A 21,154-nucleotide genomic window follows, 5' to 3' on the forward strand; every position below is an offset into this window, starting at 1 on the left:
TTTAACTGTTTTCTTTAGTAGTATACCAGATGATCTACTTCAGCACGGCTAGATTTTTGTTCATACTTCCTTGATGAATAGATTAACTTAATCTGTATTTCATAACATCTGCTTTTGCTCCTCTTACACTCCAAAACCCCAAAGGAGGATATTAATTTCCAAGGTTAAAGATGGCTAATTCACTGCAGCTGTTGGTGTTTCAGTTATTTTTCACCTTTCTAAGACCACTGCACAGTACTTAAAGACTCTGTTCTAAAACATGGACTGTTGTTACGGTAGATGGGGGAGGGAGAGAAAAATTTATCCAGAGGATATCTTTGGTGGCTAAGACAAGCTGAGTGTATTTAGTCTTGTCTCAGAAAATAGTTCCTCTTTTTTCTTCAAAGCCACCTGATTTTCAGGTGTCCTGAAACAAGTGTCTTTAGGAAATACTACAGTTTGTTTTTATTTAATGAAATCTGTAATGACATAAGCAAAGAGCTTCTCCCTTTAAAAAATGCTACACTGATCTGTATAAGCTTGTGTTGTAGTAGTAGGTGGAAATAGATGGAAGAACACTAGCAGATGAATAGATTGTCAAAGAAAAGTTCACATCAAGGATTAACTGCATGATGGAACTCAATATGCTTCCTAGGAACTGTTGGAATGATGGTGACATACTTTATTCCTTGTAATGAGGCTGGAGAATTTTTTGTTCATCGGATATGGAAGAATAATAGTAGTAGTACTTACTGAGATTGTCTCTCAGAATAAACTGTACTCTCTTAGAGAGGTGGTGTGAATTGGCACTGAAAGATATATATATATATTTCTTTTTTCTGACTGTCTTCTGTGAAGACAGTTCCAGAAGCTTGTAAAAACATTATGGACTTTCTTGATAGCTGTTAAACAGTCATAGGACCCTGGATATGGAGTGGTAAAATCAGTTTATCATTTCAATGGAAAGGGCTTGATTATTTACTACTTACACTAACAGAATTGGGTACCCATGGTGTTCTGCAATGTAAATAACTTTCTTTTGGGATTAGTAATTCTAGCCTTTGTCACATCCCTTCTGTCTTTCAAGAGTTATTATATGACATTGAACAATCCAGCTGGCATCTGGATAGGTTGTTTGAACTTAAAGGGTGCATTGCTTACTTTCCCTGTCCAGAGATTGTGTACTGGAAAGAATGGGACAAAAGTAGATATGGTATGCTATTCATTCTGAACTGTTAACATATGGCAGCACTGGATCTAGTTCTGATTAGGCTGAATTTGAATGAATAATACATATAGGTAATATTTGTAACTAGTCAAGAAATGACAAGAACTGAGGCCATAAGGTAGAGCTGTATATATTTCTTGCCAAATCCATGCATTTGCCGAATAACAGTAATAGCCACCTTGTACTGTTAATATGACTTTTGACAAATGGTATCTGTTCTAATACTAATCTCTGTGTCTAAAAATTGAAGTCAGCTAACTACAGGAAAGTTTGCAGGTCCTGATGAGTTTCAAGGATCTTAATAGCAATACATCCACTCATAGGTGCCTTCTCTTTAAAGCCTGAAGTAATTTTCCTGTATACGTATTCTTTTCCTCCAGGGAAAGGGCATGTAAAATATTTTGAAGGTCTTGATACATGTTTTCAGACTTGGCAACATTTCGTGGTGTTGGGGAAGGGTTTGAGTTTGTGTAAGAGGAGCAGGAACCACAAATACATAAATGCCATTTCCTGTCACTGCCTCAATGCATCATTTATGACATTGTACAAAACAATCTCTTCCGATCAATCTGTACCTTATCTCTGCATATAAGCTCACAGATGTCCCTGCGAGTTAATAAATAATGAAAACTCAAATGCCAGGGTTTGCCTATTCTTCATTCTATTTAACAAGACAGTGACGACTGTTGTGACCTGGTGTTGAAAGGAGATGGTGAATGAATAAAATGGTGCCTGAAGTTGAACTTGAGGGTTGTGAGGAAAGGAAAGCATTTTGAAGAATTCTGATGTATGAGCGATCATATTCTTAAAGGTGCATTTCTCTTTTTGGTTAATAATTTCTTCCTCTTTTTATGAGGAGTGTCAGAGTGATAAATGTTTTCAGATTCATTTTGAACAGGTGGTTTTGTTCTTCTGTCTTCGGTGGGTTGCATAGCTTCTTTTGGGGCCCTTCTTTGTTGGGGACTTGGTGAGAGAGCATCTTTGGTATTATGTGATTCTGCCACCTGGTGGCTTTGGCGAGCAGCATGGGTTTCAAATGCACAGTTAAACGCACAAACGAAAGGAAATCCTGGGGAGAAAGAAAAATCCTTCTTCCACAAAAGGGAATCGGTGGGCAAGGTTGCTTAAAGTAACTATAGATGACAAGTTCCGTGATCTCTCATCATGTTTTTGAAGTCAGTCATCTAAGTATCAGTGTGCAAGCGTTTGCTTCTACTTGCTACAGCTGTCAGAACTTGCCTGGGTGTTTTTATCGATGAAGTTAACAAAAGACAGATCTCCATGGTGAGTGGTAATGACCTGTAGCAGTAACATGGAGAGGTTATCCTGTCGCACACATTGTGTATCTCAATCTTGTTTTACTGTGGTTTCTTATGCTGGAGATTCAGTATGATTATTAATACTAAAATTATACCAGTATCGAAATACAAGTCTTTTTTCTGGCCCATATTGCTTTGGCATATATATACCAGTTAAACTGAAATTTTTATTAAACAAAATATCACACCACATTGTGCAATGCATATCAGTTTTGGAATTGGTTTGTTCTTTTCAGATGAGTTGAGGTTCTGTCCAAGGTGTTCTGTTTCTGGTTTTCAATGCTGTAGGTTTTTCTACTAATCCAGTGGTGGCAAAACATTTAATATGTAGATCAACTTAAGCTAGTTCTTGTTTTGATTAGCAAATCTTTTGTGTTGTTTCAATCAAGTATGTAATTTCTAGCTTGTAAATATTGACAAAGTGTTTGTAAGTAGAGATTGTAAGTGGAATTTGGGGATGGCTCGCTTCCAGAAAGCCTTTTATATGTATTTATAAATACCCTCTATTTGGCTGCTAATTGCGAACTGTAAGTTTAAGGTGGGATATACCCTTTGTCACCATAAATTTAAGGTGGGAAATTCTTTCTCACAGGAAGATGGGGAGATTTTATTTTGCTTAGAAACAAACATATGCTCACTGTTGCGCTACTATTTTCAAATTGCATTAGTTCACTTGCTTGATTTCAGGCTTTTAGTTGAAATCTAAATTACTGTACAGGTCACTTAGTGCTTTTACTTCTAAGCCCTTCTAGTCCTTCTCTTTTGTAGCTATGTGTTATGTTTTCTCCTGCCACCTCTCTTTCAGTCAAGAAAAAGGATTTAAAAACATTTTAACCAATATGTACAGTGGATTGATTGCTTTAGGTCCGTCTCTTCTGTATAATATCACAGGGCTAAGAAATGTGTATGTTCTTCATGTTAAAAAATAAGTAAATAAAATTACAATGTGTATCTAAATATAGGTCTCTCCATGTTTATTTAGATGTTTTAATAACTTTGGAAGGACTTATAAACAAACATTTTAATCTTGATTACTTATTTCTGTATGTGTCTTCTATACTACTGCAATTTCAGTTAAAATGTACTTCTGAGACTCTAGAGGCGTGTTTTGGTGGGTGGCCTTTTTTGTTAGGCATATAGTCCTTGATTTTTACATGTTAGGCAAAGTTCTTTACCTGCTGTAACTGCACTTATTTACAAATACTTTCATGGTGTCACAGTGGCACTAATGCAGAATACTTTATTAGAGGTAAAGCTGGTATTGTAAGGCTTTCGTGTGATTCCAGAGTTAAAATCAGAAGTCAGACCTCAAGAAGAGCAAACTAGTTTGGAAGGGGTTTATGGAAATTCTGCCTATCTGTAACAGGAGCTTCTTTAAGATTCCAGAGCTGTTCCTTTCCTCAGTTTTATGGCATCAGAGGAAAACCTCTTTTTCCTAATGTGAAAAAGGAAATGTTCCCTGTGCCCTCATTAATGTGCTCATCTATGTTTATAAAGAAATAATAGTCCTAAATTTAGATTGATGACTCATCATGGCTTCACTGTATTTGGAAGAAAATTCAGTGCTGTGTTGTGGCTGATGCTCAAAAGAAGAAAACTGGTCTTATTTCAAATCTTAAAGTGGAGCATTGAATGTTGATAGTCTCAGTATATAAGTGTAGTATCTTCTTGAAAATATAAGTGATTATGTATAATATGTAATTACTAATCTAGGCCATGGAAGAAAATTTAGTGCTTTCAGTGTTCTGCTTGAGAGGGAAAGTGGGGAACATCTACAGAAGAATAGGAGAAGTACAAGAGAGAAGAAAAAAAGAAGAATTTGTGCAGCTTTAGAAAGGAAAGTGACAGTAGGCGTTAGGGAATGTGGAGCATGCCAGAGATACTTGGAAAGGAAGGAAAGAAGGAGGCACCTTACTCTGGTGATGCCAAAGTCAGTGGGTAGTAGCATTCTACTTGCCTTGTGCTATTGTTGCAAGGCACTGTATTTGGCTTGTATGGCAAGGTTTTGATAGCAGAGGGGCTACAAGGGATGGCTTCTGAGAGAAGGTTCTAGAAGCTTCCTCTGTGTATGACAGCGTCAATGACAGCCAGCTCCAAGATGGACCTGCCGCTAGTCAAGGCTGAGCCCATCAGTGACAGTGGTGGTGCCTCTGGGGTAAAGTATTTAAGAAGGGTGGGAAACTACTGCGCAACAGCAGCTGCAGCTGGAGAGAGGAGTGAGAACATGTGGAACAGCCCTGCAGACACCAAGGTCAGTGCAGAAGGAGGGAGGAGGTGCTCCAGAGCAGATTCCCCTGCGGCCCATGGTGCAGACCATGGTGAGGCAGGCTGTGCCCCTGCAGCCCGTGGAGGTCCACGGTGGAGGAGATATCCACCTGCAGCCCATGGAGGACCCCGCACTGGAGCAGGGGGATGCCCAAAGGAGTCTGTGACCCTATGGGAAGCCCGCACTGGAGCAGGCTCCCAGCAGGACCTGTGGCACCATGGAGAGAGGAGCTCACACTGGAGCAGATTTGCTGGCAGGACTTGTGACCCCATGGGGGACCCACGCTGGAGAGGTGTCTGCTCCCACACTGGAGCAGTTAGTGGAGAACTGTTGCTTGCAGGAAGGACTCATGTTGGAGAAGTTCATGGAGAATTTGGCTGTACTTTTCATTACCCTACTCTAATTTGAGTAGAGTAATTGATTAGGTAATAAACTAATTTCCCCAAGTCTGTTTTGCCCCTGACAGTAATTGGTGGATGATCTCTTCTTGTCCTTATCTTGACCCAGGAGCCTTTCATTGTATTTTCTCTCTGTCCGGTTGAGGGCAGGGAGTGATGGAGTAGCTGTGGTGGGCACACCTGGCATTCAGCCAAAGTCAACCCACCATAGGCACAAGGTAGAATAATGTATTAAGCAAATCATTAAAACTGTCCAAAAGCATTTCTTTGTGTTTTCTTGCTAAGCAATGTATGCAGATTTTAAATAAGAAAGCCAAGAAAATGAAGTTCCAGCAAGAATTAGTTAATAGTGATAGTAAGATTCATTACCATAGTAATTACATCTGTTGAGATACTTCATATGAATGATGTGAGTAATATTTCTCTGGCAAAGAGGAGGGGGAACCATAGGGAATTAAACATCACTTTGAATTTAGGGCTACAGATATAAAGATGCCATAATTGTAATAGATTGCTATTACTTAGCTTTGTACTGGGACACAGTCCTTAACTGCATATCCATACTTGTTTTAAAATGTAGTATTGCTGGGTTTACTAGATCATTGGCTTTTATATTTTAAGTTCAGACATGTGGCCCCAAGCAGTTATTGATGAAAGTTTCAGGAGCAAAGACTAAGCAGACCAAGAAAAGAATTAAAAGGATTATTGGTGATTTAAAAAGACTATGAATTTGTATAATTTGTAGTTGTGTAATTGTGTAGCATGATTGTGTAGCTATGTAATTAAAATTATATTCTTAAATATTTCTCTTTAGATATTTTCTGCTACCTCTAATTTCTAATTTTCAGCTGGAGAATTTAGTAGCTAGTTTTATGGAGAATTTCTCTTTTGGGACATCATATCTTCAAGTTGTTAGCTCTTTAAATTCATGAGGTAGTCAAGATGATAGAAAAGAGAAGATGCATCTCTTACTGACTTCTTGTCAAGGTTTTTTTTCCGATTTTTGAAAGGATCAAGCGGTTTGTTTGTCCTACCATATTCTTTCCCACCCAGGCATTTCATTGAAATAAAAAGTAGCGATTCAGATGATATGTTTATGTTTAAATTACTATTAAAATTAAATGTAAATATTGCAGACACACGAAATTTGAATATTAGGAGGATTTCATGCAGCTTTGAAAAACATTATCAGGCTGAAGCAAAGTATGTATGTGAAATTTTGATCAATTTTAGGAAGACTTCTGAAGATGAAATGGCTTGCTATAAGACACTTCTCAGAAGCATACTTATTCTGGAACATTAGGACCCGGATTCTTGAAGGGACTGAGCTCCATGAGGGGATCTGAGAAACTCTTAGCAGCAGAACAAGTATTTGAGTACTATAAGGGACTCTTTCAAGATGGGTTATAATTCTTAGAATATCTGTGGTGTCTGCAGAAAGTAAGCTTTGTCAAAATGCTGTATGTAGATACTAAGATTATATTTTAAAATTACTTTTTCTCCCTAAAAATGCGTTCTGGCTCTTTTAAAATATTTTTAACAAGACTGTGTTTGTCAAATAGTATTAGTTGATTCCTGAAGAAAGGTATCTAAATTTATCTGGATCTGTGTGTTAAAAATAGTGGATGATGAAGGAACTCTAATCCAGGGTCTTACCCAAAAATAGTACAATTTATGTAACTGAAGGTAGGTGCGGAGGGCTGTGTGTATTTACCTACAGAAGGTGCATTCTGAGACCAGATAGAAAAGGTTATGTTCTGCAATACGTGTCACTTTTAAAAAAGCTTTAATCCGTCATCTACCTGGACTTGTGCAAAGCGTTCGACACTGTCCCGCACGACATCCTTGTCTCTAAATTGGAGAGACATCAATTTGATAGATGGACCACTCGGTGGATAAAGAACTGGCTGGATGGCCGCACGCAAAGAGTTGTGGTAAATGGCCCGATGTCCAGTTGGAAACCTGTAACGAGTGGTGTCCCTCAGGGATCGGTGTTGGGACCGGTCCTGTTCAACATCTTTGTCGGCGACATGGACAGTGGGATTGAGTGCGCCCTCAGCAAGTTTGCCGACGACACCAAGCTGTGAGGTTCAGTTGATACACTGGAGGGAAGGGATGCCATCCAGAGGGACCTTGACACGCTCGTGAGGTGGGCCGATGCCAACCTCATGAAGTTTAACCAACCCAAGTGTAAGGTCCTACACCTGGGTCAGGGCAATCCCAGGCACAGCTACAGGCTGGGCAGAGAAGAGATTCAGAGCAGCCCTGCAGAGAAGGACTTGGGGGTGTTGGTTGGTGAGAAGCTTAATGTGAGCCGGCAGTGTGAGCTTGCAGCCCAGAAAGCCAACTGTATCCTGGGCTGCATCAAAAGAAGCGTGACCAGCAGGTCAAAGGAGGTGATCCTGCCCCTCTACTCTGCTCTTGTGAGACCTCACTTGGAGTACTGCGTACAGTTCTGGTGTCCTCAACATAAAAAGGACATGGGGCTGTTGGAGTGAGTCCAGAGGAGGGCCACGAGGATGATAAGAGGGCTGGAGCACCTCCCGTATGAAGACAGGCTGAGAAAGTTGGGGCTGTTCAGCCTGGAGAAGAGAAGGCTGCGTGGAGACCTCATAGCAGCCTTCCAGTATCTGAAGGGGGCCTATAAGGATGCTGGGGAGGGACTCTTCCTTGGGGACTGTAGTGGTAGGACAAGGGGTAATGGGTTCAAACTTAAACAGAGGAAGTTTAGATTAGATGTAAGGAAGAAGTTCTTTACAGTGAGGGTGGTGAAGCACTGGAATGGGTTGCCCAGGGAGGTTGTGGATGCTCCATCCCTGGCGGTGTTCAAGGCCAGGTTGGACAGAGCCTTGGCCCACGTGGTTTAGGGCAAGGTGTCCCTGCCCATGGCAGGGGGGTTGGAACTAGATGATCTTAAGGTCCTTTCCAACCCTTACTATTCTATGATTCTATGATCTTTATAGATGAGTATTCAGAGTCTTACCTGCCCTTGCTGTGAGCTGTTCTTTTTACATTAAGTTTTATTTTGCAGGGTAAAGTAATGAGTGTTGTTGCTGTTTATGTGCTCCTTGCTCTGAGAAACCCCTACATTTTTTTGCTAGAAGTCTTGTGCATCTTTAGTACATAGAGTTAAAACTAACAAACCATAATACAACTTGATAATCATAAAAACTAAACCAAAACACACCATATGTTCTGTGCCGCAATCTTTTATGAATATGTAACTGGTATATTTATAAAACATGTTTCAAGGCTGGTACCACAAGGAAAGGTGGACTAACTGCTTCTCTTAAGGTACTTGGGAATAACATGCTGCAAACAGCAGAAAGAAATGATTGGGGTCCACTCTTTTTTCTTAGCACAGTGTATTGTACATCTTAGGTTAAACCTTCCTATAATACACATCATTCCTTGAGAATATAGTAGCTTGATTTTTGTTGTTGCTGTTAGCTTTTATTTTACTAGCTAAACTTAGCAAATTGCTATAGTCACCTTAAATAATATTTATTACTAGTTTGTCTCATCTTTCTTAAACACAGTTATCTAAAATTCTGTACCATATATCAGATGCATAAGCATTAGTGGTGAAATTTACTGGTATTCTTCCTTTGGTCAGAGACAATTGGCTGTTCAAGAAAATTAAACAACACAGAGGTGCAAAGAATAAATATCAAATTCAACCTACATGGGAGTCAGGCTTATTAATATATTTTGAAGTATCTGTACAAATAGAGATAATTGACAAAACCAAGACACTTTTTCTAAGGAAATGACATAATTTATGTAATGTAATTATTACTTGGTATTTTGAATGTCTATAATCAAGAGTTTTCGAATGTAAGTATATTCTCCTCCATTCTTATTGAGTGGCCCCTGTCAGTCTCTTGTCTCAGAAGACACTTTTGCAAAAGGTATTAAGGAGTATGATAAGAACAAATAGGGGCATGGCTTTTGGGAGTTAATGTGCTGGTGAACTCAGGCTCAGAATAGTTGTCCAGTTTAGTTGGTATAAAGGCAAGAGTTTTCTTTCTGCTGCTTGACTTTTTGGAAGGGATTAAAGAGAGTTTGGTGGTTCCTCCCCCCCGGACACTGCCTATATTCTTAGTATTGGGACAAAGAAGAGGTCCCAGAAAGTGAACCAGAGTGTGACGTTAAGAGTATGCATCAATTATTTGGAAGCAATGAACTTCTAATCTGTGCTCTTACCCATTGGTAAATGTGAAGTAGCTTTCCTCTTATAGAGGAACAGAGTTAAACTTTCTTGAACACACATACAATGGTGTCAATAGCTTGTGACAGCCTAAATTAATTCCTTATCAGATGGGACTAAAAAATAATGTATCTTCAGAATATCTTTGGATTATTCTTTGAGGAATAGCAAAACATTAGTGCTGTTTCAAAACTGTGGATTCTTTCTTCAGTAAAAAGTATTGAACAAGTCCCATTTACTTAGTAACATGTTTGTTTTTTTTTTTTTTTTTAAAACTTACCACATTTTTGTTGTTGTTTTTGTTTTTCAGGATACAAAATTATGGATTATAATGGAATATCTGGGTGGAGGCTCTGCCCTTGATCTAGTAAGTGAATTATATATGGGTTTTGTTATTTTACCTCACTTAATTATTTTCCTGTCTTTTAATTCTGGAAACTGTAATACATCATTTGATTATGACAATGCTTGCTTCCAGTAAAGGAGAAAAACTATTTGTCAATGCCAGGAAAATGTTACTTCCATGAGGCAAGACTGATTATTTATATAGATGGAAGGGAACTAAGCAACATAATATTGAAAGCAGGATATAAACATCCACTCTTCAGTCAGCCAGAGGGCACTAGTGGCTGAAAGTAGTTTGTTTTGGGGTTTGTTTTGTTTTTTCTGTCTCAATTCTGCCACCACAACTCCTCCTAGTATGCATTTTAATGCATCTTCCCCCCACCCCACCCCCAAACAAAATTTCCTTGTTTGAAGTCTCATTGAACTCTAAATAGACAGAAACACAATTTAGACTGATATTAAAAAACCGTATTTCAAAGAAACAGGTGGAGCTGTGGGCTCCCACAAGAGTAGGCAGGCCTTACAGAGGGACCCGGATAGACCAGAGAGCTAGGCAATCACAAGCTGTATGAAATTTAGCAAGAGCAAGTGCTGCATTCTGTACCCGGGATGGAGTAAAAGTTTAAAAAGTTCAGCGCAGGGTGTGTTTTCTGTGATTGGATGCTGTCCATTCACTTTAGCTACTAAAAAACCCCAAACAAACCACACTGCTCTATCAGCCTAGCAATTTGAATTGTGGTTTAGAAGGTTTCACAAAATCCAGGCAGTACATAGTAATAGATGTGTGATTGACGCGGTACTTTATATGCCTTAGTTTCTTGCACAGACTTCGAGATTTGGATCCATATAGGGCCTCTAGAGTTGCACATTGAAGTTCAGTGTAATGTTAATAATCAGATTATAATGTAAATGCTTTTCAGAGGCAGTGTGCATATCTGTGATGTGATCACAAAGCAATAACTTGAAACTCTGTCTTTATGGAGCCTTTAACAAACTTTAAAAAATATTTTAGATAAATGAAGTATTTCTTCCCAGGTGTTCATCAGGGCCATTTAGTTTAGAACTATGTATTTTTAAAAAGAATATTCTGGGTTGTATCTCATGTTACAAAGTTAGCAAATTGGAAGTCTTGAGGTGTGACAGAAGGAGTAATTTCTTTTTATAGTCACAGTGTTATTTCTATTCTCTCTGTTTCTCCTTTTTTATATATATGTACATACATATATGTATCTCAAATATCTCTTGTGTCTCCTAGTTAGAACCTGGTTCACTTGATGAAACCCAGATTGCTACAATATTGAGGGAGATACTCAAAGGACTTGATTACTTGCATTCAGAAAAGAAAATCCACAGAGATATTAAAGGTAAATAGTTTTTTTTATTTGTATTGTAAGAATGTTAGAAGAGCTTATGCAGTATAAATGAACACCCTTACAGTGTCAAATGTCTTAATTTCCTCTGTTTCTCCTCCTTTATTCCAGCTGCTAATGTATTGCTATCTGAACAAGGAGAAGTAAAGCTAGCAGATTTTGGAGTAGCTGGACAACTAACAGATACACAGATAAAGAGGAATACCTTTGTGGGAACACCATTTTGGATGGCACCTGAAGTAATAAAGCAATCGGCATATGATTCAAAGGTAAGGTATTTCAAGGCATAGCCAAAGTCCCTTCCTTTTTTAACTGGAATTACATAGGTTGGTCTTCAGAATGTAGCTAATGAGTTTGTCTGTGTCTAGTCAGGTGTATGTTTAGATGATACCTAGCAGCTAAAAGCTGTTGGTGAGGAAAGAAGCTTTCCTAACTTGTATCCAAACCTTAAGTTTCCTAGTGTATTAAGCCTATCCAGATGGCAAGAAGTGTTACAGTGTTGACAAGTACATCCCATCACCTTTTATCCCACTCTACTGATGAGTATTTTTGGTGGTTGTTTAAAAGTAGAAGAGAGAAAATATATACAAAATGTTCATATGCTTCCACTTGCTTTTAGAAAAAAATAGCAACACTGTTGAATATGGATTTGAGAGTGTGAAAGGGTTGTTTGAAAGTGTTGTTATTCATCTGTGGAAGAATGTGCTGCGTAGGTCTGTGCTGCTCTATGACCGTGTTCTTTTAGATATGCCATACAGGGAGGTTTTAATGTTTAATATCAAATTTACTTATGTGTAGATATTTACATTACACAAGATTTTGATTTAGCAGAGTGGTACAGCAGCATACCGAAATCACAAACATGATATATATTGTAATTTACAGTTAGATCCCAATAGAAATGTGATTCCCATTATGGGTCTCCATGTGCTCACCCGCATGGCACTTGGGTGTTCCCAGTTGTCAGGAAGGAATACATGCACTGAAGACAGCTCAAGCCTATTGCTCTTTCAAAGTTCATTTTTTGGTTATTTGGGTTTTATACTTCTGTTACGCTGAGCTGCATATACTCCTCCTTGCTGCCCCTCCCTTCCCTCTCCCTCACACTGGTCTGGCTCAGTAAGACATTGCTCTACTGATTATATGGGGAAGAGAGAGCTTCAGACTAAATTTTACTCATTAGAATGGCAGTACTGCAAAAAATAGTAGGTACCAATCACTTGCTGACACTTCTGTGAACATGGATGAATAATTTTTGTTCAAGATTTGAAACTGTAGAAATCACAGGTGGTAAAACTTAGTGATGATACAGTGTCATCACTTCTTAAGGTCATACTTCATCCTCCCTATTTGGAGTACTAATTTGCACTTGTTCTGGAATTCCGTTGTCACAGACAAGTGCGTTCTAGAAATGCCTAGTTGGATGCACATGCAGTTGGTACTTATATCCCTGTTTGATATCCTTTCTTATCTCTGAAAGGAGAGGTTACAGTTCTAGAGGAATCGGGGGGTTGGAGGTGGCGATTATTCTTCATGCTTCCAATAGGAATGGGCTTCCAAAACCCATCTTGGACTTCAAGTTCAGTGTGCAGCTGGGGTGTGTTGGACTTTTTAGTTCATTTTTTTTGTGGAGGAAGGTCACTAGCAGTGGAAAGTTACAAATATGTGAGGGGAAAAAGCTGAAGTATGTATATGTATTTGTGTGCACATGTGGATATCTATGCACATGTACACATATAAATTTGATTTTTATATGTACACATGCTCCATCTGTGACTGAAAGTCTGGCAGAAGAAAAATCTATCCATTTATATGTTGTTTTTTGACACATTCCTCTTGAGAAACTGTAATTCAGAATAAATTGGAAATACTAATGCTCAGTTGTTAACACAAAGACTCATCTTCACAGGTGACATTGTTCTTTCATAACCAAGAAAACCTTTCCTTCTAGAGGGAAGTTACTCACAATTATACTCAGACATGAGGAAAGCTTAGCTGATAATGCTGTTATTAAAATAAATGACACTTAGAGCTTATATACATATGTAATCCTCTGTGCTCAGTGTGAGGTGGCAGTTCTGTAATATGGGTTAACAAAATGTCATTTCATAAATTGGATGGTATGCTAATTGATTCAGACTTTTTTTTCCCCATACTTTCCTACCAAATTAAGCAACTAAGCTCTTAGCAATAGAATACTGTCTGAACAAGGAAGGAGGAGCTGGTTTTTAGTCAGGCAATGTAGCTATGACAGTGGAATGGATGCAGCCTGTAGTCTTGTATGAGTTAGTCAAAGATACGCTAGCATATCAACTGAGCAGACACAGATGGATTAGGGGGACGCTTAGTAAGGACAGCAGTGATAAACAAAATCTCACCTCTGTCCAATACCTGGAAATAGATCTGTTTACAGCATAATGAAGTTCCAAATGCTCTGTTTGGGAGTAAAACCAGACACCTCCCTTCAGATCTTTCCTGTTTCCTGTTTTCCTGAGAATAAGTCTTGGTTCGAAAGAAACAGAAAAACCCAAAACATAAATATTTTTAATTAATGTCTAGTCCTTTGGAACAGACAGTTCTGTGATGTGTTCCTCCCCCCCCCCTCCCCCCCCGCCTTTCTGAAGGGTTTATTCATCCATTCTTTAGACCTTTAGGTCTGTTATTTCAGCAGAACGTAGAGAATTTTGATGCATTACTTCACATTACTTCAGGCAGATTTGGCAAGAGGACTTGGATCTAGGTAGACAGTGTTCCTTAAAAAGAGTAACACATTTTGATGATTAAAACCTATAAACCAAGTATGTTTAAATATAATCTTCCCTAAAAGAAACCAATATGCATATTGTGGCATCCAGTATCAATGTGAATCCAACTCCTCAATGAAATTAAATGGTAGCACTGGTGTCTGCTGCTTGATTTGTCCCTCTAGCTTGGCAGTGAGCCATTTGAGCTGCATTCACATGTGCATGACTTGGAGTATTTTGATTTAGATCAGACCTTTTTGGCCTACAGGACATGGCTTACAGGAGAAGGTCTATAAAGCAGATCAGGTGGAATAGTGCTGCCAATATTTCAGAAGCTACTTGAACCAAATGCTTAACTGGTGAAAACTTGGGTTGAAAATGGTGAATAACACTGTTCTAGACTGTATTCCTCTAGTCTGTGGATAAGAATGATGTATAAGACAGTGTTAAACCCCAGGAAAATTATATTGTAATGTATTAATTTCTGATGGTTGTACTAGCGGATGCTTATTAAGGAGAATCTTGTGCATATTATAACATTTCTCTTTATGCCAATATTTGAGCCTTGCCCCATATTTACATAGTGTACTTGAATGAGGTGGATAAAATGCTATTTATTGTGACTCTACCATTACTTTTTTAAGAATATTTGTTTCAAGATCAGTTATAACTGCTGATGTAATAGTATTGATTTCAAAAACTTTTAAAAGTCTAATAAGAATGAAAGAACTGCTTTATCTTGGTAGAGTAAAAACAACCAAGGAACTCTATACTGGTTAACCACATAAACCAGACCATGATAATAAGAATAATTTAGATATGAAATTATTTACAGTAAGGGTTTAAAATTTGCCTTTGCAAGTGTGTTGGTTTTGGCTGTGATAGTTAATTTTCTTCACAGTAGCATAGTAGGGGCTATGTTTTGGATTTGTGCTGGAAATGGCGTTGATAACCCAGGCATGTTTTAGCTGTTGCTGAGCAGTGCCTACACAGCATCAAAGCCTTTTCTGCCTCTCACCCCACCCTACCAGCGAGCAGGCTGGGGGTGCACAAAAGGCTGGGAGGAGACACAGCCAGGACAGCTGACCCCAGCTGACCAGAGGGGTATTCTGAACCTTATGGCTTTGTGCTAGGCAATAAAACCAGGGGGGAGGTGGGCTGGGCAGTTACTGCTCACAAAATGGCTGGGCAGTCGGCAGTTGGTGATGAGCAATTGTTTTCATTTGCATCACTTGTCTTTCTTGGGTCATACTTCTCTCTCTTTGTTGTTTTCCTTTTCACTACAAATTATATTATTATTACTCTTATTATGAAACTGTTCTTAGCCCTTGAGTTTCCTCACTTTTACCCTTCCAATTCTCTTTCCCCCCCTCCCACTGAGAGGAGAGCAAACGATTTTCCAACCTAATCTTAAAAGCCTTTGTTTCTTACAGGCAGATATCTGGTCATTAGGCATAACAGCCATAGAACTTGCAAAAGGAGAGCCACCTCATTCAGAATTGCATCCAATGAAGGTTTTGTTCCTCATTCCTAAGAACAATCCCCCAACACTGGAAGGAAACTTCAGTAAATCCCTCAAGGAATTTGTTGAGGCCTGCTTAAACAAGGACCCAAGCTTTGTGAGTTTCATCTGTTTGTCAATGTATAGTAGGGAACGTGACTGGTTTACATGAATTACATGAAAAAGTGCAGTTCAATTTTTCTAATATGGGGCAACATATTCATCAGCAGCATTGTGGTTTGGCTTTTTCTTTTTTTTTTTGATTTTTGATACTCTTCATATTTAAAATCTCATTTCTATCATGCCTTAAGTCTGGATTTCTTAATCTTTTTGGAGGGAGTCACTTAGCACTCACAAATGCAGTAAAGAAATATTATTTTATTTTTCTTTTTTTAAGAGACCTACTGCAAAAGAGCTCTTAAAACACAAATTTATTTTACGAAACTCAAAGAAAACTTCCTACCTGGCTGACCTTATTGATAGGCACAAGAGATGGAAAGCTGAACAAAGTCATGACGACTCCAGTTCTGATGACTCAGATACGTAAGTTTGAGTTTTTAAAATACCCTTAGTAAATATAGGAGCCAAGTAGTTATTTTTAGCACATACGTTTCTGTTCTGTTATGTACAGCTTTTCAGCTTAGCATCCTTGGTAAACTAATGAAATCTTGATTTCAGTATTGCAAGGGATGTCATGCAAGTGACAGTTACTGAGAGCAATTCTGTCCCATGTTCTATACTACCTTCTCTTTTATTTAGGGTCTAAGGTCCTTCCTAGACATAAGGCCAACTGTTATTCCTGTTGTGCAGAAGGTGGGCCTCACCCTGCGTGGCCAAGTAGCAGTGTGCACGTGCACTGTGCTGTGTGTGCCTATGGTCACCTAAGGAAAGGAGTTGTCTCTGTGGTGGCCGGTTGTCCCTCGTTTTGGCTATCTCAGTAAAGAGGCAGAAGCGTATTCTTGCATATAAGAGAGAGTTAGTCTACGGTGCTTCCCTGATAATGGGGTTTTGTGGTACAAACCATATTATCTAGGTTTTTCAATGAGAGGTTCTTACTATCCTTTCAGGAAGGTTGGCCATTACAGCACATAGTCATGAAATGTCAAATTATTTATTGAAAAAGGAGAAATGTTGTAAATATTTCCGGATTTCTTTCCTTTGCAAATTTTCCTTCTCTTCATCAAATTTTGATGGGCGTGTTCGACAGATTCATGTGTTTCCTTAGGAAACCAAGTTACAAAGAATTATGACTCGACTAACTTTTAACTTTGTTGGTCTGAGAGTAATTTTTAAAATAGTGGATATCATCAGATTACATGCTTCTGAAAATCAAGTGAAGGGATTGCCACAATTTATTCTCAAATGGATTAAATTCCTCATAATAAAGAAAATGCAGCTATTCTCTGCAGTTGCAGCCTGTGTGCTAATGGCAAGCATCAGCCTGGTTATGATTTCTTGGCTGCTATTACAGCTGTATATTTGTCCTGCGTTAATAATGGCTTCATGCCGTCCACTGATCACAGTTCCAGCCCCAAACCATGTCTGACTTGGAAGGTAAATTACTAGTCCCAAAACTGATTTCAGATCAGTTACTAACTGAACTTTGAGGTTACAGTTCATGTTCTGTGGAATATCAGCTTTTACAGCTTGTTGTAGGAGAGTAATGGAACGAGAATGGTTACTGAGTGCTTAGGAGGCAATTTAATGTTATGTCTAAGCCTGCTTTCCCTTCCTCTGCTTTCACAGCAGCTCTTCTGTTAGGTGTTACAAAAGAATGAGTTGATTTGGCATGCTGGAATACTGACTTTCCAAACTGATAAATATTTCTCTGTTGGATCAAGTTATTAGAGCTAATGTATACAAAGAAGGTAGAACTACCTGTTTCAATGACAGCCAGAAGTTACATGTGACTTCAAGCAGAAATCTTGGAAGCTTTCTTACACTCATCACATGCTTTTTGACTTGGTAGGCTGCTCTAAATACTTTTTGTACGACCCTCTTAATTGGTGGTTTTCTTGCAAATCACTTTGAATTCACAGATCAGACAGAAATGAACTTAGAGAGGAAAAACGTAATGCAGTGATTGATCAGTGTCAGCATAAATATTTTTGTTCTTTTACCTTAGCACAAGTTGCAGAAAAAATTACTGCTATCCACAAAAAATGAGGCAAAAGATAGGCTTTTTTATGGTGATCTAGTTTAAAGCTTATACTTTTTTAGGCAATTTTTTTTAAGTGGGAAATTTACCTTGCTAATGGGCTGGGGGTGAACTATCTTCCTCAAAGGTATTCTAAGCTAGAGTCTTTACTAGTATTTTAGGGCAAAAAAGGGAATTAAGTCTTCTAACTTTTCTCCCCTTCCCTAATGATTTGAGGTACTCTGCTAAAGCCAGTTTTCAGATAGCAATAAAACACTTCATGTTACTTGTTTATGTAACTTGGGAAAATGTTTTAAATCCGTAATGCCTCTCTTTCTCTTTGAAGTTAATTTAACTTCTAGTGAAGTATCTTTGGTTTCATTTTTTTTATTTTTCATTTCCCCAAAAGACAAATTACTTTTCATGCTTGTCTTTATACTTACTGGCTTGCGCAATTGAATCCTGATTTTGGTCTTGACTGTAGTTTTTATGTTTAGCATGTATATTGAATGAAAATGGACAGTAAGGTGTAAGTAATAAAACTTTTCCCTCCCTTGAAGTGAACAGGATGGCCAGGCTTCAGGTGGGAGTGATTCAGGAGAGTGGATCTTTACAATAAGAGAAAAAGACCCCAAGAATCTAGAGAATGGAGCAGCCCAGCCTTTGGAGTTGCAAAGAAATAAGGTGCTCAAAATATTGACTACATTATACCAGGAGATAATTTTTGCTTTAATAATTTAGTGGGGTGATTTTTATTTTATACCTTCAAAAGCATTTAAATTGTAAAACTTTCAAAGCTTTTGCTAAAAATGTATATTTATTCTACAGTTGCCTTTCGCAAAACGTTTTGAGTATTCTGTAAATGTGTCCTTTTTCTGTAGGTTGTGAAATGTTGGCACTGGAGGAAGACCAGGCAATATTTTGTTTTAAAAATCTTCCTGTTGTAAAGTAAACTTAAACCAGCACAGGATAAAGCTAGGGGCTTGGGGGAAGGCCTTCTGGTCTCTTAGGAAAAAAGACTGCAATGTAGCAAAGATAGGATGTGCATGTGTCCAAAACCAAAAAACCCAAACGCAAACAACCATAAAAACCCTCTAACAAAACCCACCATCAACAGCCCCCCCCCCGACCCCCCCCAAAAAAAGAAGACGACAAAACAAAATAAATGCCAAACCAGACTAAGGGATGTTTAGGAGCTCCTCCATCATATTTTCTGTAGCCCATGTAGCTAGGGCAGATGGCTGCTACCCTGGCTGTGAAAATTCTGTGTGTGTGCTTTTATCAGAACTGGAGAAGTAGAAGGAAAATATTGTATGATATGGGAGGAACCTAGTAAATATTGGCATATCTGTGATTTGGTACCTGCTCAGTAGGATTGTGCATATGGGTGTTGCATTTTGTCTTTTTAATTTTGAGCTTATATGTGTTTGAGGTGCTGTAGCCTCAAATAACTGTAGCATGTTGGAACTACTTTTTGTCTGTAATTAGTAACAGAATATAATGAGGATGCTTTTCTCTAGCAATAAAATTGATCAGAATTTTGTTTTCTTGAAAGGAAAAGGATATCCCAAAGAGGCCTCTGTCCAAATGCCTGTCTACAGTTATATCCCCTTTATTTGCAGAGGTAAGTTATTGCTTTAAATCTTAACAGTTCCAGGATTTATGTCTCTGAAAACAAAAAATATAATGAATGACACCTAAGATTTCTACAACCCATTTGGAACATAATGTGTTCCAGCTTTAGTTGTACCCTTTGCTTTTATGCATGCCTGCTTCTGAGATCTTTGTTCTGCTTCTAACAGTACTTCGTGTGCATGGTAGCAGCATCAACCATGCTAGCCTAAAGCAATGAACATGAAAAGTACTCAGTGCAATAAAGCAATTAGAATTATTTAAAGGTGATGTCTTCTGTATTGGTTATTCAGACTCCAGTATTAAGTCAGCCTGTCATTCTCCTGCGTAGGGTGGAGAAACACTTTAAATGGGGATTTCTTTTTTTTTTTTTTTTAATTTATTTTTGGCGTTCTCCATTGCAGTTCTTCATGTATTATCCACTTGCTTGCCTTTGAGAATTTTCTTTCAATTCTCTACCCTTCCATCTTCCAGACATTTTTCTGGTTGCTGTGTGTCTCCTTTAGGTCTTCCTTCTCCTTTTCCAATACCAAGCATGATACAGGTCTTGCACCCACTGTCTTCCACACTCCATCTTCTATTTTCATTCTTTCTCTGTTTGTTTTCCATTTTCTTGCCACCATGCCCTTTATTGCATGATTTCTAGATATCTCTGCTCTGGGTTCTTCCTTCTCATGATATTGCTAACTAGTTGCTCTGTCATTCTTTACCTTTCTTGCTTCCTATCTTCATTTCCAAGGTCATTGTTTTAATTACCATTTGCTGTTCCCTGTGGGTATATGATTCTCCTGGCACTGCTGCAGCAACACAAACATTTTTCACTGCAGTCCTTATTCAAATTGCCATTTACTTTCATCTCTATAGCATGTAGAGGCTGCAGAAAATTTTTTCCTAACACACTTGTATGTTGAATCTTTTCATGCTGTATAAAAAGACTCTTGATCTGGTATCTGCTGTTTAGTTCATACTTTAGATTCCTCTTCCATGCACCTTCTGGAGGATAGCCACAACTTTCCCAAACTGTTCCGGAATCTCATTGCAGGGTTTCCTTTTTCTTATGGGCATGGTCACTGTCTCTGCTGTCTCGAGGAAGCCTTACGTTATATTTTTCAGTGTTCCATTTATTTAGCATTCAAACCACAGCTATCTGCACCATCAGGAATTATTGCTAGTTAAATTAGTGAGTTACTCCATGGATCTCCTCCAGAAAGAACAAAGCTGCCCATTTGAGCTTTTTGTCGTCGTGGAGGTTGCAAAGCTTTTGGCAGAGAAAACCAACTACTCTCCCTCAGTAATCTTAGTGAGGCACTGAGACCTTCCCTCTCAGCCCTCAGTTCCTGGCTAATTGTGGGATCCTTCGCTTGGAGAGTGGGGGGAAAATGAGAGAGTACTCGGGGTACCCTGTTAATAGAGCTGACAGGGTGAAAACATTTTCCATCAGTGCTTGCACAAGTGCACCTACAGCGTATACATATAGGTGTACAAGTATGTATACTATAGTGAGTATGCATAAGCAGCGCATCTTGAAATTGCACAGCTACCGGTAAATATTGCATGTAAATAGTGCATCTTTCTTAGAATACTTTGTAATTTTTCAATTATGAACACGCTGAAAAGGATATGTGAATGATGGAAGCCTTGTGAAGATGAATGGTGTCCTGATAACTACTGCAGAGTCTAACTTCAGGATGAAAAAGGTCTTCGGGTTGTGCGGGTGTATAATGAAAGTCAAATCCTGGCATTGTGAACACTGGTGGTCACTTCCTAACGAGCTTTTGCTTTATATTGTTTATAGAAATATTTATGAATCTCTTACTAATGTATCTTTTCCTGGTTTTCTTTCAGTTGAAAGAGAAGAGTGAAGTGTGTGGTGGTAACACAGATTCCATAGAAGAACTGAGAAAGGCTATTTATTTAGCTGAGGAGGCTTGTCCAGGCATTGCAGATAATTTGGTGTCGCACCTTGTGCAGAGGCTTCAGAGGTAATGAAAATATTTCCCTCAGAGTTACAGAAAACTGCAGATT

At 38.5% G+C, this 21,154-nt stretch overlaps 1 protein-coding gene across 3 annotated transcripts in view; it reads left to right on the forward strand.

Moving 5' to 3' along the window:
- STK24 (serine/threonine kinase 24) overlaps positions 1-21,154 on the forward strand; it is a 52,196-nt gene that overhangs the window by 26,178 nt on the left and 4,864 nt on the right. For all 3 annotated transcript variants that reach the window (XR_003990221.2, XR_003990220.2, XM_030477283.2), the window contains exons 3-10: positions 9,711-9,767; positions 11,001-11,109; positions 11,227-11,384; positions 15,293-15,478; positions 15,758-15,903; positions 18,058-18,181; positions 19,053-19,121; positions 20,975-21,111. Coding sequence is in view for 1 of the 3 variants with exons in the window: in XM_030477283.2 (XP_030333143.1) it covers positions 9,711-9,767; positions 11,001-11,109; positions 11,227-11,384; positions 15,293-15,478; positions 15,758-15,903; positions 18,058-18,181; positions 19,053-19,121; positions 20,975-21,111 (986 nt within the window). In the remaining 2 variants the exon portion in view is untranslated. The remainder of the gene's footprint in view (positions 1-9,710; positions 9,768-11,000; positions 11,110-11,226; positions 11,385-15,292; positions 15,479-15,757; positions 15,904-18,057; positions 18,182-19,052; positions 19,122-20,974; positions 21,112-21,154) is intronic.

The sequence above is a fragment of the Strigops habroptila genome, chromosome 2 (genome assembly GCF_004027225.2).
Source record: "Strigops habroptila isolate Jane chromosome 2, bStrHab1.2.pri, whole genome shotgun sequence".
Classification (NCBI taxonomy): Eukaryota; Metazoa; Chordata; class Aves; order Psittaciformes; family Psittacidae; genus Strigops; species Strigops habroptila.